This window comes from Thunnus maccoyii, chromosome 14 (assembly GCF_910596095.1).
Source record: "Thunnus maccoyii chromosome 14, fThuMac1.1, whole genome shotgun sequence".
Classification (NCBI taxonomy): Eukaryota; Metazoa; Chordata; class Actinopteri; order Scombriformes; family Scombridae; genus Thunnus; species Thunnus maccoyii.
The window spans coordinates 27,372,329-27,394,240 of NC_056546.1; the positions used below are offsets into that span (position 1 = coordinate 27,372,329).

At 41.3% G+C, this 21,912-nt stretch overlaps 1 protein-coding gene across 1 annotated transcript in view; it reads right to left on the reverse strand.

Moving 5' to 3' along the window:
- Nucleotides 1-21,912, reverse strand: part of LOC121911615 — a 336,594-nt gene that overhangs the window by 106,281 nt on the left and 208,401 nt on the right. The window contains exon 9 of the mRNA XM_042433259.1: nucleotides 15,438-15,600. Coding sequence (XP_042289193.1) covers nucleotides 15,513-15,600 — 88 coding nt within the window. The 3' untranslated portion in view covers nucleotides 15,438-15,512. The remainder of the gene's footprint in view (nucleotides 1-15,437; nucleotides 15,601-21,912) is intronic.

The following is a 21,912-nucleotide window of genomic DNA, read 5'->3' on the forward strand; positions in this document are numbered from 1 at the left end:
GAACCTTCAGTTTGTCTATGGAGACTGGGTTGTCCTCAGTAATACTGGGGCAGGGGGAGAACAGAATTCTGTCGGTGTTTTCTTGGGTGAATGAAAGGATATTTGCACAGTTCATTGTTAGAAAGCATTGGAAGATTTGGTGAAAGATCGTACTATAGTGTTAAAACCATCAGGCAAGGGGGATCAGTAGTAGTTGAGGGCTATGGCAAATACAAGGAAGAAATTATGAGACAAATTGGCAATGAGAAATTCTACTCCAGGGAGACCCTACACCAAGAGTGAAAAGAGACCTATTTATGATGCACTCAAGATATAAATGTTTCATATGACTGCACAACTTTGAATGACTTATGAAAGCTGCAAGACTGATGTTTTCATTCATTAGATATGCAATTTCTGTAAATATTCTTGAAAATAAACATAAGTATGTGTTGTGGTGTCTCACTTGTTCCTGTTTTTCTTTTGTTTTTATTATGTTTGGACTAGAATATAACAGATTGTACACATGCCACTTTAAATTACTGAGAGACACACTCCCACAGGAGAATAATTATCCCACACCTGTGCACACAGAATGGGCGGAGCATTATCTATTTAAGATCACTGTTGTAGGAATTGTTTAAAATACTCTTGGAGAAGGTCCAGAGGGACTGAAATGTTAGTATGATTGATAAATTGTGATGATGAGTGGGATCTACCTTTTTCAAGACATAGTGATATTTTCCACCTGCATCTGAAATAGTTAGATGTGTGAATATCTCCTTTGAAAAAAAATGTAAATTTAGGTACAGATGCATTCAGCCTGCACAGGAAAGAAAAGCCTGATGCCAGAGCATGAAGCTAGCAAGCTCAACCCTCATCTTTACTTAAAGTTAGATGTAACATTTGAAATTAGAAATGCCATATTCTTCCTCTTCCAAATGAAAGGTTGAATACATAAACAATAAAACAAACCCTTGTTTAATTCAATACACTAGAGCCCTACTTGTTCTGGTATGACCAGTATGGTGTCTAATGTTAGCTATTGCTAGCAAACTTGTGGGCTCAGTGGCCACTATTTGACAAAAAGTCACACAGGCTCACTCCCAGTCCAAAACTATGGCAAACCAGTAAAGTAGGACAATACACAGAGCCCACTGTCATTGGAATTCCTAGAATATTGAATTTTGAGAGTTTTAGGCTTTAGGATGCTTCAAACTAAGTATTTGTCCAATGATCTAACACCATCTATATATCTGTAACCATCAGACTTTTGTCTTTGGTGAAAAGACAAAAGAGAAACTAGAAAGGAATAACTGTTTCAGGCTGCTGAAGTCATCTAATGCAATGAGATTTGTACAGTGATGTCCATCACCTGCAACCTAACATGCTGTCAACACACCTACTTACACACAATCTTATAGAGCAGCAGAAGCCGGCACTAAGTTAGAATAAATCACCACATCAACATGACAAAAAGAGGGTGGAAATAAACAAACCAGCAAAGCGGAGAGAGCCTAATGTTAGGGGCCTCTTTTGTATTGAGAGAAATTACAGGAGCGTTTGATTTGCACCGAGGTGCCGTCCTGAACATATGGCGTTTTAATTCTTGCTGGTCTCATCTGGATAACTCGGGGCCTGGTGAATCTCGCACCACCATCAGGGAAATATGGGCACAAGCAGAATGCTTAACAGCAAAGGGCTCCAATTTCCCACCTTAATGGGCATTCTCATCCCATTTTCCCCCCCTCGCTTCTTCTCTCTCTGTCTTTTTTCCTTTTTCTTAAATCCAAGCCTTTGTTTGTTTTTCAGTTTTTCAGCCCTTTCTTGTCATTCTTTCCATTCCTCCCGTCCTCCCCGCTTCCCTTATTTGCATTGATTTCCCCACTTAGAGGAAGAGTGGACTCGGAGGGGGAAAATAGGCCTCCATCAAAACGCTCTCACGCACACATTTCCCCACACACAAAGACGACAACCACACACACACACACACACACACACACACACACACACACACACACACCTGACACATATGTAGCAGAAGACTAGCAGTGTGCAGAATATGTTTGCGGCTGTTCATTTTTTTAATCGTCTGATGCCTTTTGTGTGGGCTGACAGCTCGAGACGAGTGACTAATAAGTCCAGGCCTGGTGCTGTCCTGCTGGGCTGAGCAGTCTCTTTATACATACACACACACACACACACACACACACACATATATATACAAACTCACACATCCACAAAAAGAAAACCCAGACCCTGAGCTTGGCTTCATATCCCATGCACACACACACACACACACACACAGTTTCTCACACAAAAACACACACACACACACAGGCCCCTAATCATCCTGGTGTCTAGCACTCCGCTGGCGATCACCACTCTGCCACACTGCCATCATGGGCCAATTAAGTGGCCATATATCTGTCTAACAGTCTCCTCTGGCTGAATGGACAGTGGTGGCGTCGCAGTAGTAAGCCGCTACATGAGCCCACCCGCGGCTAGCAGTCAATTTGTAGCTTAAAGCCTAGTTGCCACAACACTCCAGCATTATTAGGACTAGTAGCACTATTGAGGATTCTTCTGTGTGTGTGTGTGTGAGTGGGGGAGAGTGCTTAGAAAGGAGGGTTGTCCGTGCTTTTGTGTGTGTGACCAAGCATTTATGTTTGTTTCTGTTTGTTAGTAGGTTTGCCTTCGTGTTCAGAGGTGTGTGCGTGAGTGTATATTTATTTAAGATCATGCATGTTTCAGAATGACTATGAATAAAGTGTGTCTGCTTGTGCTTATATACTGTATTTCCATTTAAGATTGTGTGTGTGTGTGGTTCTTCCGAGTTTGTCCGTGTGTGCGATTGCTGGTGTCCGTTTGTGCCTTCTTGTCCTTGTGTCCGCATGTGTGCACATGCACAAGAACCAAACCTCATAAGTCATAAAACAAACATCCGCCGGGCTCCTTTTGGGAATGACCCAGTTGTTAAATCGGGCTGCCCTGCTGTCACCTCGCAGTGGGGGGAAAAAAGCCACATTTTGTCCTGAGCCCATCCGGTCTGTCCAACTCTGTCGCAAAACTCTGAGCGACCACATCTGGCACCGTGTCCGTTGAGGATCGGTGGTGTGCAAATAATGGCTAATGGTGCGTTCATGTGCACGGCGCATGTGCTTTTCTGTGAATTCTTAAGTGGAACACGACTTGTAAATCCGTGTGCCGTTTGGTTGCGAATCAAAACTAAATTCGGAGGAACAATACAAGACATTACACCAGCACATTTTGGTAAAGGAATAGTTTATTCCTGCCTACAGACAGTGCCATGTGGTTGGAAGTCAGTGGCCTGAACTAACAAATATATGAAAAGTCTTCAAAATGCTTGTTTCATCCAACCAATAGTCCAAAACACAAAGATATTCAGTTTACAAAGATATAAAGCAAATAAAAGCAGCAAAATCTTCACATTTAGATGCTAGAAACAGCAAATGTTTGAGATTTCTGCTTGTCAATTTTCTTTCATGCAGCTGAATAATCTGTTGGACAATGTATGTAATGACAATCATCTTCCTCAACAACTAATCTTGAGTTGCACTTGAGTATTTAACCCCTACAACTGCTCCAAGAGAGCAACTCAACTGCTTTACCAGCAAAAGTAAAGCTTACATATATAAATGACCCACAAATCTCCACAAAAATCTTTATCAGATTTATCAAGTTGGTGGATTAACTGACTTTTTGCACAGCCTGTATTTAAAAATAAGGAATTTGTGGTGATGTAATGTTTCCTTGACGGAGGAAGATAAAGCTTACAAGGAAAGAGAGATATTGATGTTTAAAGTAGATGGCAGGAATAAGGCCATGAAGAGATAGAGTGGAAGGTAAAATTGAGATAGTAAGATACTCTTTAAGAAGAGCAAATGGAAAGATTGAAAAGTTGAGAGAAATGGCATTGAGAGAAAAAAAAGAGAAAAAAAGAGAAAGGCTTCTGAAAGAAAGAAACGGAAAGAGAAAAAGAAATGAGGTAAAGCCCGCGGTGCTCTTGATTATTCTAATTTAGCGGCTGATGTAAATCTAAATGAAGTCACGTCAGGAGTCGGCGGACGGACACAACACAATCACCCTGGGACTCCCCATCCGATTCTCTTTCTCTCTCTTCTTTCAATCCCACCCTCTCTATCTCCATCGCTGAGACTCTGTTTGAGGCTTCTGATTGGGTAACCTCGGCAACACCACACGCAGCGGGGACCAACAGAGGTATTACTGTGTTCGGTATTGCTTTTTGGGTTGGGCAAGTGAGTGGGATGGGGGTGATGGGAGAACAGGAAGGAAGGAGGAAGGAGGTGCAGGAGGTTAGCGAGCCTGTCTGGGCTTGCTGACAAACACCGTCGGACTCATATTCCCATCTGGGTCCCGACAGATCGGGACGGCAGGGACGTTACAACGCGGCAGGTTGTCTCAGTGCCCACAGATGACTAAATACAACATAAACAGAGGACGTATATGTACAGTGTGTGTCTGTAAATCTCTTATATGCATTCAATCATAGAATGAACCATAAACCTAATGTGTATTTTATATTCAATGTAAGAGTGAAATTAGTTGCATTTATTAACCAGGAAAACAACATAAAACACTTCTGTCCTTAAACATATGATGATTCACTTGCATGGTTATAAGACTGAATAAGTGTATGAACACACATGATGTATGTACCTTATGAATGATGTGTGTTTTATGTGTTAGTGTATACACACGTACTGTATGATCCTGTGCATCATCGTGTTTTTTGCTGTTTTATGGGATAGTAGTAGAGTAGATACAGACAGGAAACATGAACAAATCGAAAGGGCTCCACATGCTTCAAATGAACTAGGTTGTATGTGTAAGTGTTGTCTAACCATGTTTCAAGGTTCAAGTGTTTATATGTGTTCCAAATGGTAAAAAGCCTGTTGTTACAGCCGTCTCCTGGCTGTATCTCAGTGCCTTCTCCATCTCTATGATGTCTTTCGTGTGTCTTTGTAGTCTTGATGTGATGAATTGTATATAGATTACTTCATAAAGATGTAGGCCTATGTAGCGACGTGTGATGTGTCACCCGTTGGTTTGCAATGGAGCCGGACTGAAGCCCAGAGTTGCTGCTTATGTCCGGCGAGCTCTTTTCCATTTGGAGCCGGGACCTTCCAAATAAGAAGCGTGGAGCATTGCCTTTCATGATCTCGAAACACGCCGCGCTACGTCGGACACAAGCTAGCACTAGCTTACTGGAAACACTTTGGCTTACATTAGCTACTTTAGCTAACAGGGCTGGTATCATAATCAAGTGACCTTAAACTTAGTGAAATATTGCGACAACAGTCAGACTCAGTGTGAGTCCCAGAGCTGGGAACAGCAGCAGAGATGCAATGAATCATATAAATGTGGATAAGGATGCAAACTTTTGGACAGTTTCTCCTTGAAGGCATTCATGATGTTGTACTTGGTTGTACTTACAAAAAGCCACATAAGAAGTCGTGTGAAGAATGAAAAAGAGCTCGAGAGGGCGACTGTTAACCTGCCTTCACATACCTGGCCAATCGCTGCATTGAGTGGAAGTCATTATAAGGGTTTTTTTTTTTATTTTTTTCTCAAAATTGCCCTCCAAATAAATCCTGTTAACCTTCAAAGATTAAAAAAATAATAATACATGGTGAAACTACAAAATGGTTGTTTGGTAAAGACTATTTTTATAATCCAATTTGAATCATTTTTAATCTTTAACGTTTTTTTTCTTTAACTTAAAAAACAAAATTGAAAAATTGAAAACCGGAAATAATAAGCTCCTTTTGTGCTTTTACGTATAGCTATTTGTGTGTGTGTGTGTGTGTGTGTGTGTGTGTGTGTGTGTGTGTGTGTGTGTGTGTGTGTGTGCACTGGTGTGGGACCCCAGGCGACAAGCCGGTGCAAGGTTGCAGCTCCATACCATAAGTGGTCATTCATCACTGGGAGAGTTCCAGATAACTCCAGCCTTCACCAGCAGAGCAGCAGACCACCGTCTCCTGACCCGGCTGCCAAAACATTTAACCATCACCTCCCACGGTACTGGACCAGGGTGTGTATATGTGTGTGTGTGAGAGACGGTGGGGGGTGGTGATCCCAATCGAGGAAACCCAAGCGACGGTGACCTCTGATCCACCTTTTATCCCCTGAAAACCAGCCGATCTCTCCTGTTAGCAGCCCCCTTCACTCACCAGCCGACCTTAAGCCAAAGAGCCTTCCCGACGGCTATAATTCAGCCTTCTACCTCCTTTTGCGTGGTTGCGGATGCGTACATGAAACTGTCATCATTAACAAACCACCTCAATCTAACACCTATCGCACCGCAGCATCTGCATTATTACCTCTACCTCTTCCATTTCCGCCAGGTTGGCTGAGCCTCACCCCGAAGGAATCTAACGGAAACCTCTCCGCGTTTTCAACTTTCAACCTCGGCGTACAACCATCTCCAACTTCCATGCCTGCCCCCGCCCCTACCCCCCTGAAGTCCCTCGTCTCAATCTGAAGAGGAGGAGCAGCGGGGGTGAGGGGGGGTGTGGAGGGGGAGGTTGTTGCGGAGGAGAATAGAGGGAAAGAGATTGATGAAGAACCCTTTTGATACACCGCTGCAGGCAAAGGAAGAGAAAATTGATTGAACCTTGATGAGAATTATATCAAGGGGCGCGTTCATTTGCAGCGATGGACCTGCTGCGTGCGTTGGGGAGTAAGGAGTCCTGTACATATGTATGATCCATGCTCGACTGTGATTCAGAGTTAAAGGGAAACACAAGGGAACCGCGGATTTCCATGATTTTTTCTTTTAACCTTGTTCTGACATGCCCTCTGATAATACTGGTTCAGGCCATGTAGGTATGAATAAGTGATAAGTACAGTACAAATAAAAGAAATTAACTCTCTATTTATCTATTATCTATCTTGATGCTGAAATAGCAGCTGTAGCAGAAATCCTGAGAAATAAAGTCTTACAACCTAACAAGACTAAAGGCCTCGTTTTAACACAATGATAAGAGCAGGTCTTGGGCGCAAGGTCTGTGTTGGCGTCTCCATGTGCACCTGCTATTTTGGTTAATGTATTCACAGCAGCACAAAGTGCACAATGAAGTGGAATACAGATTTGGAGGGTGTGGTGATTAATAAACACACTCTCAGCCAATCACATTACTGGTCTCATAGCCTTGAAACAACTTACCACACTTAAGTATGACAACAACAACAACAGCTCAACTAATAAAGACACAGTTTCCCCAGGAAATTAAGAGTAAAGACTAAAAGAGCTGACCTTGTGCTTTCCCAAAAAACAAACAAGATGGAAGTTTCATTTGATCTCTTCTTGTACATATATATATATATATATATATATATATATATATATATATATATATATATATGTACATATAAGTATTTCATTCTTTTAAATGTAAGACTGTGTGTAACATGATGATAATATTGAATGTATATGGAGCTTGTGATTGTGTGATTTGAGTCTCCATCAAACCTTTGATTTGTAGCTCCACACATACTGAGACACATTACAAAAGTAAAGAAGAACTCAATCAAGGGATAGCTATTAACACTAAAAAAAACAACATGATTTCACAGCCCATAAATAAACAGAGAGTAATTAATTTTACACTGGTTTCACAGCATGTATTTGATGTGAAGTTTGGCAGGTTGACAGAATCAAGACCATTCCATCAGACCGCTGGAGCGGTCAGCTATGAGTGTGTGTGTGTGTGTGTGTGTGTGTGTGTGTGAGTGCGTGTGAGAGAGGGGTTGGGTATACAGGATGCCATCTGGCAGTGGCGCCTCACACCCAGTGCTACTCGTCCCTGTGTGTCGGATCAGAACCGCTGGATCACGGATCCAGATCACTGCACACACCAAACATCACCAAAAATAAACACACATTACATCCACCACCAATACACAGATGCTTCCACACAACACGCTAATTGCAGTCTGTGGTTGTCAATCAAACTTCTTTTTTTTTTCACCCCTCCCCCATTCATCTCATCATTATCTTTTCCCTTCATGGCGTCTATTCTCTCTCAACCTGCCCCATGGAGCCCCCACTGGGGACAACTGAGATCAATCTGAGGATGCTCCCAGATATTCATTAAGGCTACAGAAGACACTGAAGCCGCGCGACAGCAACGCTCTCCCGAGATGAAAAACGCAACTGATGTGGCGTTACTAGCCATGAGCGCAGCCTTAAAACAATGAGGAGTGGTCAAAGTGATTAGTTAATGGACAATGAGTTGTGTTTGTGCACGAGGGGCGGCTGAAATCTATTTCAAGATGCTTCTAAACACACTGAGGCTGCAGATGTTGATGCTATTGCAAGCTGTGGATACATTCTACAAGAACTAAGCAGTAGCCTTTATTATTTTGACACACATAGCAAAGATTGGTTAACTTCATAACATTTTTTAGTGTTGATTCATTTTTCAAAACCCAACCCTATAGTTTAATTGAATGAATCTGTCATAGTTAAAACTAGGACAAAGTCTCAAGCAATCATATTGATTGTTACCTGATCTCCTGTCAATTTTCTACAGAAATTGGGTGTGAGGTACTTATTCTAAGTATGAGGAATGCAACATTTTATCACTGTCAGTTCAGCTCATCTCTTTTTCTTGAATGAAAAAGTCCTACCTTTTTTTTGCAGCACACAAAAGTCATCATTGGGTTTCAATGTTAAATCAAGATCAAGCGAGACTTATTGCAATGAAGACAGAACTGTAAATTAGATCAGGCTGATTGAGTGACATGACAGACAGCACTTTTTATGCTGGTGGAGGTAAAACAAGTCAAAGATGTGGGAGTGAGGAGGAGAAAAAGGTAGAGCTGAATAGAACTTGGAGACTAACTTTTAATTCTCTTTCTGGGCTGTAGTGTCTAGTGTGTACCTCTGTCAAAACAAATTAACAATCCTTAATGCAGAAGGTGCTGTAGTCAAAACAACAACACTCTCTGGTGAACAGCTCCCAACTGTCCCTCAACTCCCCCCCCCCCCTTCCCCCTGCATTTTCCTTTAGACTCCACACACACACACACACACAGCTGCTTTTCACAGGAAGTTGGTCTTGTTTGCTGGAACAGGTGTTACGCAGCCGAAGACATCTAACTGAACTCGCGCAGCATCTTTGATTTGCAGGGATATTTTCAAACTTGTTTATCTTCAAGCGCAAGTCCCTGCTGAAAATATGAAGAGTTTTTTTTTTTGTGTGTTTTTTTTGTTTGCATTTTCCGAGCTGAATAATGTCAAATAAAAAAAAAAAGAGAGAAAATCAATTAACTGTGTTAAGAGAATTGCCAAAGAAGCTCTTTTAAGTGTAGACCTGTGGCTGACCAACATCTGTATTAAAAGATCTCTCGGTTCAAGGCCGCCTGCTAGATGTGTAAATACTGATCAACACTTTGTAAAGATGATTGACTGTGCTGCTGTGTTACTCACTTAATCACTGTGTCAGCTTCCACAGCGTGTGTGTGTGTGTGTGTGTGTGTGTGTGTGTGTGTGTGTGTGTGTGTGAAAAGGACTCAAGTATTTGAAAACCAAGCAGGTTATATCACTGTGTTTCAACTGCTTCTCACACATCAACAATGTAACTTTGTGTGATTGAAAAAAAACCTAATTGTGTGTAAACGTGTTGTTTCTTCTGAAATCACACTCTCATAAATAATGGCCCCATTTACACCTGGTGTTAACACGTGACCTGTATCTGGATCAGTGGGTCTTTGCATTCACACCTGGTATTAAAATGCATTCTCGTGTTCTCAGGTGAGCCCACGTTGTGATCATATCTCAATATGCAGATTAGCTGGGTGGAGCTGGTGGACTCTCAGGTCAAGGAAACTGCTGTCATGAACGTCATTCATTTGTAGCTTTTGTTGGGCTTGCTGTAGCTGGCAGGAAGAGGCGGAGCTTATGGAACTTTCAATATACTGGGCCGACTTCTGTCACACATTCTTATAAAGTGTGTGACAATGTGTCCAGATACAGACTGCGTTTTAATGCCAGGTGTAAATAGACCAGTTAAAATCTGCATCTGTTTAATAAGCTGAGGAGACTGAGCTAGCTAATGACATGAGTTCACCTGTGAAAATGAAAGCAGTCAGATAAAGGTGAATGGAAGAAAATATACTGCAAGCTATCAGCTCCAGTTCTATGATTACCTGTGCAGCCCTCTAATCATTCATCCATATTTATGCTCAATGATGTAGGCTTTGATTTCTAGTCTAGTGTTGGATTTCTCCACCAGCACAACATCAGACACATGTATCCTACATGATCCAACTCTAACATGCTTTAATGATATAATTATGTTTCACATTAGAATTTTGGTTCACCTCTTCCCTCTTCTATTATTGCTTGAGGACACTTTCAATTACTCTTTAGAAATAGAAGTGGTGATTATTAATCACTTCCTATTTGACAAACAAAACGCTTCATGAAATAAGATGTGGAGGAAATAGTAATAGTGTGATACACAGAGAGAAAGGAAGACATTTAAAAGGTTCTTTAGAGTTTTAGTAGCATTCTGCCATGGTGTAACCCTAAAGAACCATATTCTGATACAATATGAAATCTCTTCTGATCAGAGGGTTCACCTTAAAGTATTCACAGAATACCCTCTCCACGGCAGTCTGCTGCTCGAGGCTTTCCCTCTCTAATGCTCTGTAAACATTACACACATCAAGACATCAAGAAATTATTGTCAAGCACGGCGGCGGCCGCGGCGGCGGTGGGATGCGGAATCAATTTGGTCTTCTTCAAAAGCTCCACTTGAAGCTGGTGGCGGCAGAGACAGAGCGGAGATGCTAATCGCCAAAAGGTCCGGGTGTAATGCTTTCCCTCCCATTCAGTGCGCCTGCCTCTGAAGCCGCCGTCTTAATTATCACCATAGGACATACATTACCAGACCAAACGCAAATGTCATCAAAACGACAATGGGCTCGCAGTTGCCGTTATCGCTGGGCGTTAATCGATCTTATCATAATCACATTATCTAGTTCAAATAAGGTGCTTTAATAAGCAGCCCTGGCCATTTAGACCCTCATAAATATCCACTGAGGAGCCAAGACTCATCACGTCTTAAAACCAGGCGTATTTGTGCTGCGCTGTTGCTGTTATTAACCGCACATACGGATGCATGAAAGAAGTTTTGCTTGGACTGGAAGTTACATCTACTGCGTCTCATCTTATATGTTTTCTAATTCAATATTTGGTGACATTCGTGTTTTCATTTCACTTGAAGAGTGACATGGTTTCTTCTAAGTGTGAGGAACTTTTATGACCTTTTGTGGCAGATATAGTAAAGCATTCCGGAAATTACTGTCAGGGGTGCAAATGCTTTGCTTCCTCTAAAATTTTCATTTTGTATTTATTAAGACTGAAAATTCATATGAGCCCATCCTCAGTTCATCTGATTTGCATCAAGTGCAGTTGTATCAGCTGTGATACTGCACTGTTTAACATACAGTGTGTTGTGCATGTCCAGAAAGTAATGGAGGTTCTCTGCTGCCACATTTGAAATATCGGTTGACAAGAGGAAGGCCATATGTGACTAAGAGCTTTAAAAACAGTTACATTAAAAAAAACAAATGCTTTCAGCTGAACAAAGACATCAGTCAGTAAAAATGACCTCCCAGTGTTATGAAAAATGAAGGGTGAGGTTTTTGGTAAAACCTTTAAATCTTCTTGGAGTTGATTATTGCTGGAAACAGAAATGAAAATTATTTATATAAATGTTATTGGCTACTTCAATCACTAGATTGGACCTGCTATGAGCCATAAAAATATGGAAAAATAATAAATGTAAGTAGAAGAAGAAAACTGTAAATATTAAGTGCTGCATTGCTGGTGTTTAGGTGGATGTGGTGCTGAACAGACAGCTCCTGTAAAGTGACCTCATACATTATTCTTTACTGCTGTTACTGAAGGTTTGTCATTGTCTGAAACTTGTCTTATCAGTACTGCACTTTACACCTGCTTTTCCCAGAACTTTGGAAGCAGTTTCCTCTGCTGCAGTGGTCAGCCTGTGGTCATAAATCAAGTTTTATTTACTCCCCAAAAAATCCCATCTAAATACAGACTTGTGAAATTAGGTTGAATCTTACTTTTTATGACAGTATGTGGAAATCAGAGGATCCGTGTTTGTGAAACGCAAACGTCCCAGAAGCGCTATAAAACATCGGCTTTGTGGACGATCGCAGATTTATTTGAAGTGTGGTTGAGATTCTTGCAGAGCTTTTGTTGCTGGCAGGCCTACAGCTGCAGCCTTTTGTATGTTTTCTCAGTTGTTGGGTGGTGGCTGCTTTTTCACATTATAGTGAATAAGTTGGAAATACAGTGAACACAAACCTTGCAGTGCACAAACCCAGCGAGGTTCTTTGGTGAATACGGATAAACGCGTCTAAATAACGCTTGAAATCATTCGTAAACAGTCTTGTTTCATTTATATAATCTGCTTGCTAACATAGATACTCAAGCAGAGCCATGTGTTGATTTTTCTTTAGCCCATCAGTGGATATGTACTTTAACAGTCTGTTAAAAAATAACCTTGTGCCCTCATTTAGTCCCCACATGATTCAAGTTTAGGTGAAAGTGTCAGAGCCTTAATTAAAAATGTGTATTCTCAACTTCAATGAAAAGCATTTTTTTGTGAATACAGGCCACAGAAATGATGTTTTATAAGGTCTCCAGCATAAGACCCAAGGTGCTAATTGAATATGATAATTTAACACATTTGAATTGAACAAAAGCTCACTTTTCTGATGTTAAGAAGTGAACTGAAAACACGTCAGTCATTCTTTATTAAAACTGTGTCTGAAATACCTCGACATAGAAATACTCATGTACTTTCAAAGTGAGTAAAAACTAACACTGTGCCCTCATTTAGCACAGCATAATTAAAGTTTAGGTTAAAGTTAAGTGTCAGAGTCCTGAGACAACAATATCAGGCTGGATTTGTGCTCCACACACACACATGCACACATGCACAGCACAGTCCTGGAAATTATGGCTATATTAGTTTGTTCTCTCTCGTCTCTCCTTTAGTATCACAGGATTTCCAATGAATTCTTCAGAGACGGTATTAGGAATGCAGACAGAAGTTAATAAAAGTCTAATCAAAATAACTTCCAAAGCTTTGGCTTCTTTCACTTTCTAAATGAGATCAAAGCAAGAGTCGAAAACATTTAAGAATTACTAAGATCTGGAAGACACAAACAACAACAACAATGAGAGAAAGAAAAAGAAAATGTAATGAATGGCCAGGCAACAAACAAATAAAATAATAAGAGAAAAAAAAAAAAAAAAAAAAAAGACAGCAAAGAGGAGGGATAGAACAATCCACGGGGGACACTTTTCCTTTATTGTCTCTCTTCTTTCATCTGGTGTATTTTTGTTTGTTTTGTTTATTTCTCCATTTGAGAGATTTGGTTTCTCATGTGTTGTCCAAAGGGGCGGGATGAGGAAGGGGTTTTGGGGGGGGGGGGGGGTAGCCTTCCAGGGGGTTGACTTATTATTGTGTGTGTAAGAGTGTGTGTTTGTCCTTGTTTGTGTAATTATATTCCCCAAATTTCCATAGAGGAAATAGGCTAAGCTATAATTGGCTTGACAGTGGGAGTAATTGTTGATTTTTCTTTTATTATTATTATCATAATGTCAGAATCTAATTCACGCTTCGACTTGGCATTGCACATCACAAGCATGAATACACCCCCCGCCCCACCCCCACCCCCCCACCCCCCCTCCTGCAGTATTATTGACTGTATGGCAAAACTCTAACTGGTACGTACTTGCTCTTTCTGAAAGGTTCCCTCCGGCCGACAAATCTGTTTTTTTTTTTTTATTTTTGGCACTCAAGTCTTTTCTTGTACTTCTGAACCTGCGCTATTATGGCTTCTAGTTGCAGATCAAAGGTAGAATTACATCTCTTTTCATATGTAGGAGCTGGTATTCAAAAAAAAAAACTGCCTCAGCACCTTCCCTTGCCGCAGCGAGGCGTCCACCGCGCTGCAGCCTTTTCAGAAAGGTTGGCCGTACGAGGAGGGAGGCAGGGTCGACGCCCCCGACAGAAATAGAGGGAGAGGGAGAGAAAAGTCGGCGAAGAAATCAATGTCAAGCTCGGTCTTCCTTTTCACCTTGCACTTGGAGAAGGAAGGGAGGGAAGAGGGGAGGGGGGTGAAGCGGTGGTGGTGGTGGATAGCAGGGAGGATGAGGAGCGGTGGCACTGGAGGACACCTTAGGTCAATAAAGAATCAATAAGAGTGGGTGAAACTACACGCTGAGGATAAGAGACTGTGGAGTAGGCCTTGGCTGCTGCGTATTGTAGGGGGGAGGCTCTGGCACTGGCAGAAAAGGAAACATGTCCAGGGGTTACTCTGCAACACTTCACGGCCAAACCTCGCAGCACTTAATTGCGCTAAGCTGTTTTCTAGCCCGGCAACAGAGAGACGCGGAAGGCACGCAGCTGTTTGTCCACCTATTCATCAGAAATGCTAATTTAATTTCCTGTTAAATGCGAAGGCACACTTACAACACTTTGGATTCCACTCGTTCGCTCAACAGTGCGACCTCAGAGCAAACTGTATTCTGATCTCACAAAGAACCACCGCTTTTCATCAGTACAGGCCACAAAAATGATATTTTTAATGTCTCCTGCATAAAAAAAAAACCCCTCATTGTGAAAATTGTTTGTTATGCTTGACTATGATAATTCAGTCATGGAGCTAACAAATTCCAACTCACCTTTTCTGATTCAAGAGAGAGAAAAAAAAATGCACTGGAAACATGTCAAAGTCATTCTTCATTAAAATTGCATTGGATGTGTTGTGACATCCCTGACATGTGGGAAATAACGAGGCGATGGAAGAATGATAGAAAACAGCCTTTGAAGTGCGGCGTTCCTACGCAAAAGCTTCTCTTTCTCCCAGCCAGGAATAAAGCCACCAATTAAGCAAATAAAGATATCAATTAAGTGGCGTAATTGAGATTGTGTAGATATATGAAAATGAATTTCCCAAAGGTGTCGGGAGTAATGAGTTCCGCAGAGGTATTAAAGGTAGGCTTGTGTCATAGCCTCCCATGAAAAAGCTACAGTAACACACACACACACACACACATAAGGTGATATTCTTCATCCTTTATCCCTGCTTGTTTATTCTGTGGCTGTCTGTCATTTTCCTGACTTAATCTTTGAAGGTATGCAAAGAGCCACTTTTGATCATGAAGTCGAACAAAAGAAAGTTCTTTACTTCAGCCATATGAAAGAATGCAATCATAATAACTATAAAAATTCATATTGAAGTCAGAGAGCAGCCAGCCACCGTTAACATTCAAAGGTTGAACCGCATGCCTCTTAATTAGCAGAATAGGTAATACAGTTAAAACAAGACAATTGATAGGGGAAAAATAACACATTCCATCTGACCTAGAAGAGATGCGGAGCGTGTTGAGCGGCGGTCCCTGCAGCACACCTGTGTTTGTGGTCCTCACCCTTTCGGTGTCAGAGGTCGCCGGAGTCGGAGTGGGCGTCTGAGCAAAGCAGAGGTATCTTCATACAGAAAAGCCCGCGGCAGTATGGCCGCCAGAGCCTGCAAGGGCACCATACATATCAATTATCAATGCAAGCCTGGTCTTAGTTAATGATGTCCTCACATAGATTTCTCTTCAGAGCAATTAATGTAGCTATTTGTGCTTGAGGATGCCCCCATACGTACAATGTCAAAGCCCCACTCCCACACAAGCATGCAGGGAGAGCCTATGTAGGGATGCACACATAGAAAACATAGAAAAACGGCTTCATGCCCACACTCTTTTATCATGATTATCTGTCTTTAAGCGAGTTTTTTCTTCATCTATACCATGGGTCGGGACCTGAAATGGCTAAGGAGCCTGATTCTGAGTCCCCGCGTGCCAGGAATATGAGTTTGTACAGTAAAGTACTAGTAGTCATTAGACCCGGTCCCAGAGTAAGACTGGATTTTCTAAATTTGGTTCCCGGGCTGAAGAAGTTTAACAACCCCTGTGCCATTATGCTGGAGGAGAATGGATAATGAGGACAAGGTTGAGAGACGGAGCACAGAGAGAACCAAAATACACAAAAGACGGGGCTATGTGAGCACGGAAAATCTGGTGAATTGCATCCACATACCCCCCACCCACCCAACACAACAAATACAAAAGATGCACAGCTCTCCATCTCTCTGAGGACAGACTCAGTGTTCTGCATATTGAATGAAACAAGATCAGTTGGAGATCTATTTTCAGTGCAAAACACATACTTTTTTTTTTTTTTTGAAGCTAACATTGCTGAGTGGCTGGCAGTGCTGTAGTTGTAGCCTGTACCACAAGGTCAAGGTAAGAGTTGGTTGGAATAAAAAAAGATGCTGAATGAAAGCACAGACAGAGTGGACACTTACAGTACAAGCTGGAAAGTTTCACCTGTATATGAGGTTCTATGAAGCTGGAGAATGCATGTATGTATGTCTTCCGTATATCAATCATGCAATTATAAAGATATGGAAATCAGTGGTGGAAGAAGTACTCAGGTCTTTTACGCAAGTAAAGGTGGTAATACCACAATGTAAAAATCCTGCACTACATGTAAAACTGGGCATAGATTAAAAGAAATACTTTGAATTTTCAGGGCAACATTTCTGCAAGTATGGCTCTGGTTTGACGTTCAGTTTGAGGGCTGTCTGAGAAATGTCAGAAACTTTGGTTGAGCAGTTCCATGATACAATTACCCACATTGCTGCTGTCAAAAGATTTTTGTCGGTTTTTTTGAATAAAACTTCATTGTTAGTAGACAAAACTGATTGGAGGTTCTTTACTTTGAGTGTGACCATCCATGAAGTGACTGGTCAATCGATCTGTACAGTGTGAATATGGAAGCGGTATGTTTTGGCTGTGCATAAAGGTTGATCAAAATTTTAATTTGTAGTGTGAGTTAACGTAACAAATCATATAGTGTCTGCCTATCTTAAAAGTCTTGCATTAAAGATTTTACTTGGAAAACAATTATTAATAAAATGAATAGACTTTTATCCTGGCAGACATTTTGACCTGTCAAAGCAGGAACAGCATAGGTGTAATTAACAACATTAATGATGGCTGCTTTGCAGGTGAGCTAGTTACAGGGCTCTGGTATTGTGTATGCTGACATGACTTATTGGGACAATCAATGCAGTGGATCCACCATTAATGTCATTGTTTACACCTGTGCTTCTCCTGCTTTGACAAGTCATAATGTCAAAAAAAGGGTCCATTGCTGAGACCTGAGAACATGGTGACATTGCTAGAACAAAGTCTGACAGGACAAGAAACACAGACAGATTTTAAATAAGCAAATGTTTAACCAGGTTATTTAAACCTTTAAACTTTATTTGCTAAAATCAGAAGTGGGCTCACCCATTGTTAACATCTGTAATAATCCCTCAAAGGAAAACGGTGTCCACTGACAACTTGTGGCAAGTAGAGTAGGTCAAAGTTGAAGTTGATCTGTAAATTGTAAAAATAAGACTTAAACCTGCATTAATTGATTTTTTGGCCATTTGGTGTCAGCAAAACCAATTGTAACCACAACACTGACATATTATCACCTTATACAGTTGTTACAGCAAACTCGATAGCACACAACAGTAGACCCACACCAGCATTAGCATTGTGTTTCTGGCCACCTGGCAAATGAAAGTCTGACATTCTCTGTTCTTTTAGCTCTGGTTTGGTCTCCACCAACTCCTAAGAAACATATCTGGCTCTTTAGCTGCTAAATGCTCCACTATGTTCACCAGCTAGCTGATAATTTTGTCTCCAGTTTGGTACTGGGCAGGTAGTGTATCACTGCTTTTTCAGTGAAAACAGCTGCCTGCTGATGCTGGAAAAGGGGTTGATGAGAGCAGCGAGAGTCAACCACAACATTAAAGTTGTGAGCCGTAAAACCAAAACTATGAGCGAAAAGATGCTAGAATGCTCCACAGAGCTGCTTCATCAGTGTGTAAGCAGCATTTTAATGCTGTGGCTGCTTTAGAAACATTTTTATACTGTTAGATACTTTAATGTACAGTAACAAGACATCGTAATTTATAAGCTCATCATAGATTTTTAAATTCTTGATCATAGCTGTCAAATAAACATAGTGTAGTATGAAGAGCAATATTTCCCTCTGAAATGTAGTGGAGTGAAGTATAAAGTAAAGCATGACTACCTCAGAATTGAACTGAAGTACAGTGCTTGAATACTTTCCTCCACTAATAAAGAGTCATTTCTGCACACTTTGAAAATGTAGAAATGCTGCTGAGGTGCCCTGGAGCGTGACACTGGACCCTAGTATAGCTGCTCAGTGGCCAAAAGTGCCCGCCTACAGTTGTACAGTAGTGGGCAGCTCCCATGACTAGATGTGTAACTGCGTGAAGTGCTCAGTAGACTTTCCTTGGATAAATAAATGTTCAGAGCTAACGGCATTAGTGACGGCCAAGTGCTCAATTTTCTAGAAGGCATCCTCTGATATGGATTTTAATGGCGTGGGAGTGAGAGATGGACAAGCTGCCCCCCAAATCATGAAAAGATCAATTTGATCATATTACTCGCCGCTGAGTCTGTTCCCAGTAAGTGTGGACGATTGGCCGTGAAGTGTCCTCTGGTTATGAAGTGGTCTCTGGGCAGCTCAGACTTTGGCAGAGAGGCCCGGCACTGCACAGCTCGGCACAGCTTGCCATAGTTGACCGGCAGCCCAGGCAGATGGCCAGCAACCAAACAGCCCTATTAGCATTTGGTCTGGATTAAATCAAATGCCCGGTGGAGAGCTATCTCTGGAATGGCCCTGGAAGGAGCTGTGGGAGAGGTGTGGTTGGAGCTGGTGTTGGGAACAAGACTAGATGTGGAGCGCGTGGAGCGGTTGGTGCTGGTTTGGAGCTGGTTCAGTGATTTGAAGTGTGATAGTCCGTGAAGTTGGCTGGACTCCTGGGACACTATGTGATCTTCTTTTTTTTGTACATTGTTGGAATTTAGCTGAAGCTCATATTTGAAGCATTCATGATGAATTGGACAAATCAGGGGTTCCTCTCTTGTTTGATGACACCTCACACCTTGCACGTCATCAACATTTAGCGTAACATGTCCAAAACAGTCTTGGTCAACACAATAGTCTATTTCAGTGTTTCTCTCTTTGTCTTCTATTTTCAGTTTGCAGTAACAATGGTCTAATCCGGGTGTTGTAATGGTTTTTTACTGAAAGCAAGCATAGATTTGGAATGTGTCCAAAATCACTCCCTAATTGCTTTATGGTGCACCGTATTCACTGTCAATATTTATGTTTCAGATGATTTCAGCGTTCAGATGAAAACACAAATACAGAAATCTCTCATGTGAAATAAGCAGAACTGCTCCTTTAGAATAGAATTCCTTATAAAAAGAAGCAGATTGAAAAGATTTCACAACATTGCTGCTGTTTTTTTTACACTGCAATTTCTAGAGATAACTTGATCACCTGACAGCTGATCTCACTTCTGGACTGTTACATTTTGTCATTCTGTTCTTACCAGTATCTTCTCTCTAATATCAAATCAACTATAAGTGCAAAAGATAAAACACAAAATGGGTTTTTAATCTGTGTTGATTTTGTTGTGGATTGCTCCTTTAACTTGGAATAAAGCAGGAGCAAAGAGAGAGACAAACCAAGAGGGACAAAGAGGGAAAGAGCTCCACCAGGTGAAAGTCAGTGACCTGTCATGTTTTAGCCATCCCTTTGCTTTACACACATGCACACGGACACACAAACACACACACACACGGCATCGTGCACGTTAATCTGAACTGATTGCATGTCCACTTACATAAATTATGAACCGTGGTGGATGCATTATTTACTCAGTAGAATTAAAAAGGCATGCCAGGGTACTGGATGCCGTCACAACATCACGACACACACACACACACACACACACACACACACACACACACACACACACACACACACACACACACACACACACACACACACACACAGATTTAGCAGGAGTGTAGTTTGAACAGAAAAAGGCACTAAAATAAGCATCTCTACATACAGCTCCTCCTGTGCTTTGTTGGGTTTTTTATTTCCTTTTTTCCATCCTTTTGTCATCTTTTCTCCTCATTCCTCACTAAGCATGCCTCCATCCGCTCTGCCATCTTTCCTTCCTTCTGTCCTTAGTATGTCCCTCCAACTTCATTTCCTGATTTGTTTTTTTTTTACTATTTTTGCCCACCATTCAGTAAATTGTCATTCACTTTTTCCATTCTTATCTACCTTTTTCTCTTCTTTCTCCCTCATATGTATTGCTCCCCTCTCTTTCCTTCGTTCCCATACACATCCATTCACTCATGCACTCTTGCTTAGTTTGTTCCTTCCTCCCTCCACTTTTCACCATCTTTCCTTTCGTTCTTTCCCCTCCACTCTTCAATCTTTCTTTCCTCATTTTCTCTTCTCCTCCTAATGTCTTGATATTCAGGTTCTTCCCCTTTTCTTTCCGTGCTTAGCACCCTTCCATTCTTCCTGTTCTCCTTCTTTTCCTAGATTTCTTCCAAAACTCTAAACTACTACCTCATCTTTCCTCCATTCATCCATCATTGTTTCACTTTTTTCCTCCTCGTCTTCGCTCTCACCACATTTTCTTTATCAGGCTTTCCCTGATTCTTGTATTAACCCTCTTCTCATTTCAAGTAATTTTCCCTCCATTCAATTCACCATTCCCCTCCATCTATCCTTTCTTTCCTTCCTTCCTCTGATCTCTGGATTCCCCTACTTCTCAGTCCAGCCCAGTTTGCTTGTTTGGTACTGTAGCTCCTCTCTCTCTCTCTGTCTCTTCCCTCCCTCTCTGTCCCCCTCTGTATTTTTCATCAGACGAGATAGGACCTGAAGGTAGGCCAGAAAACAGTGGGAAGAGACTGCAACAATATTTTGACAAGGCACACTCGTAGAATAAGCAGAAGGATGGTAAAATAAACAGGAAAGGAAAGAGACGGAGACCTGGGGGAGAGGTAGATATTACAATGTATATGCAGAACAGGAAATAGGTCGATGGACATTAAGGTGCGCTGTAAAGCATAAACGAATTCTGGATAAATGCACACTGGTCCTTTTATAATCACTAAATGACATTATGATTTGACATTCAATTGAACTCTGTGAACACTACACTTGGTTTTATTTACACTAAAGTCACTACATGTCTTATCTAGACTTGTTATGTATCTTTTTATTATTATTTTGTCTTGTATCATTATTAGGATGAGCTGGGCTACTCTGAAACAGGCATGTCAGTGCTACTTTACACATATTGAGGCCAGTTTTTATGAAAAAACAAGGTTGTATGCAGGGTGTTTTTTTTCTGTTTTTTCGTAACAGGGCAGTGAGGTGATTGTTGCGTCTGTGTGCCAACATTTGGAATTCCAAGGTCATTTTACAACAAAAGAAACAGATATTAAAAAAAAAATCAAGTTTTCTGGGAGTCACAAACACCCAGAATGACTCTTTGTTGCATCACAATTTGATCCAGGTCAAGTGAAATGAAAAAGTCTTGAGGAGCTGTATTAGTTGTATGCTGAAACCTGACAAAACCCATCAAATGGTTTTGGCGTATGTGCCCAGTGAGCAATTTCCTTAGGAATGAATGGGGCGCCATATTGGCAATGATTGTATCCTGTTCTCTTTATATCCATGTTGCCATGGGGTCAGGGAGTTAGCTGTAGGAGTGGTAGTGTGATGTTGTTGTGATATGTTGTGAACAGGGTATTGTACATCCTGGTAAAATCCTATATAGTTTGATTTTATTCTTAAGGATGCAGATTAACATTTCCACTGTCACGTTTCCTATGTTCCTTAACTGTTGTTTATATGTTGGCAGTATGTTTAAGCCTGTCCTCCC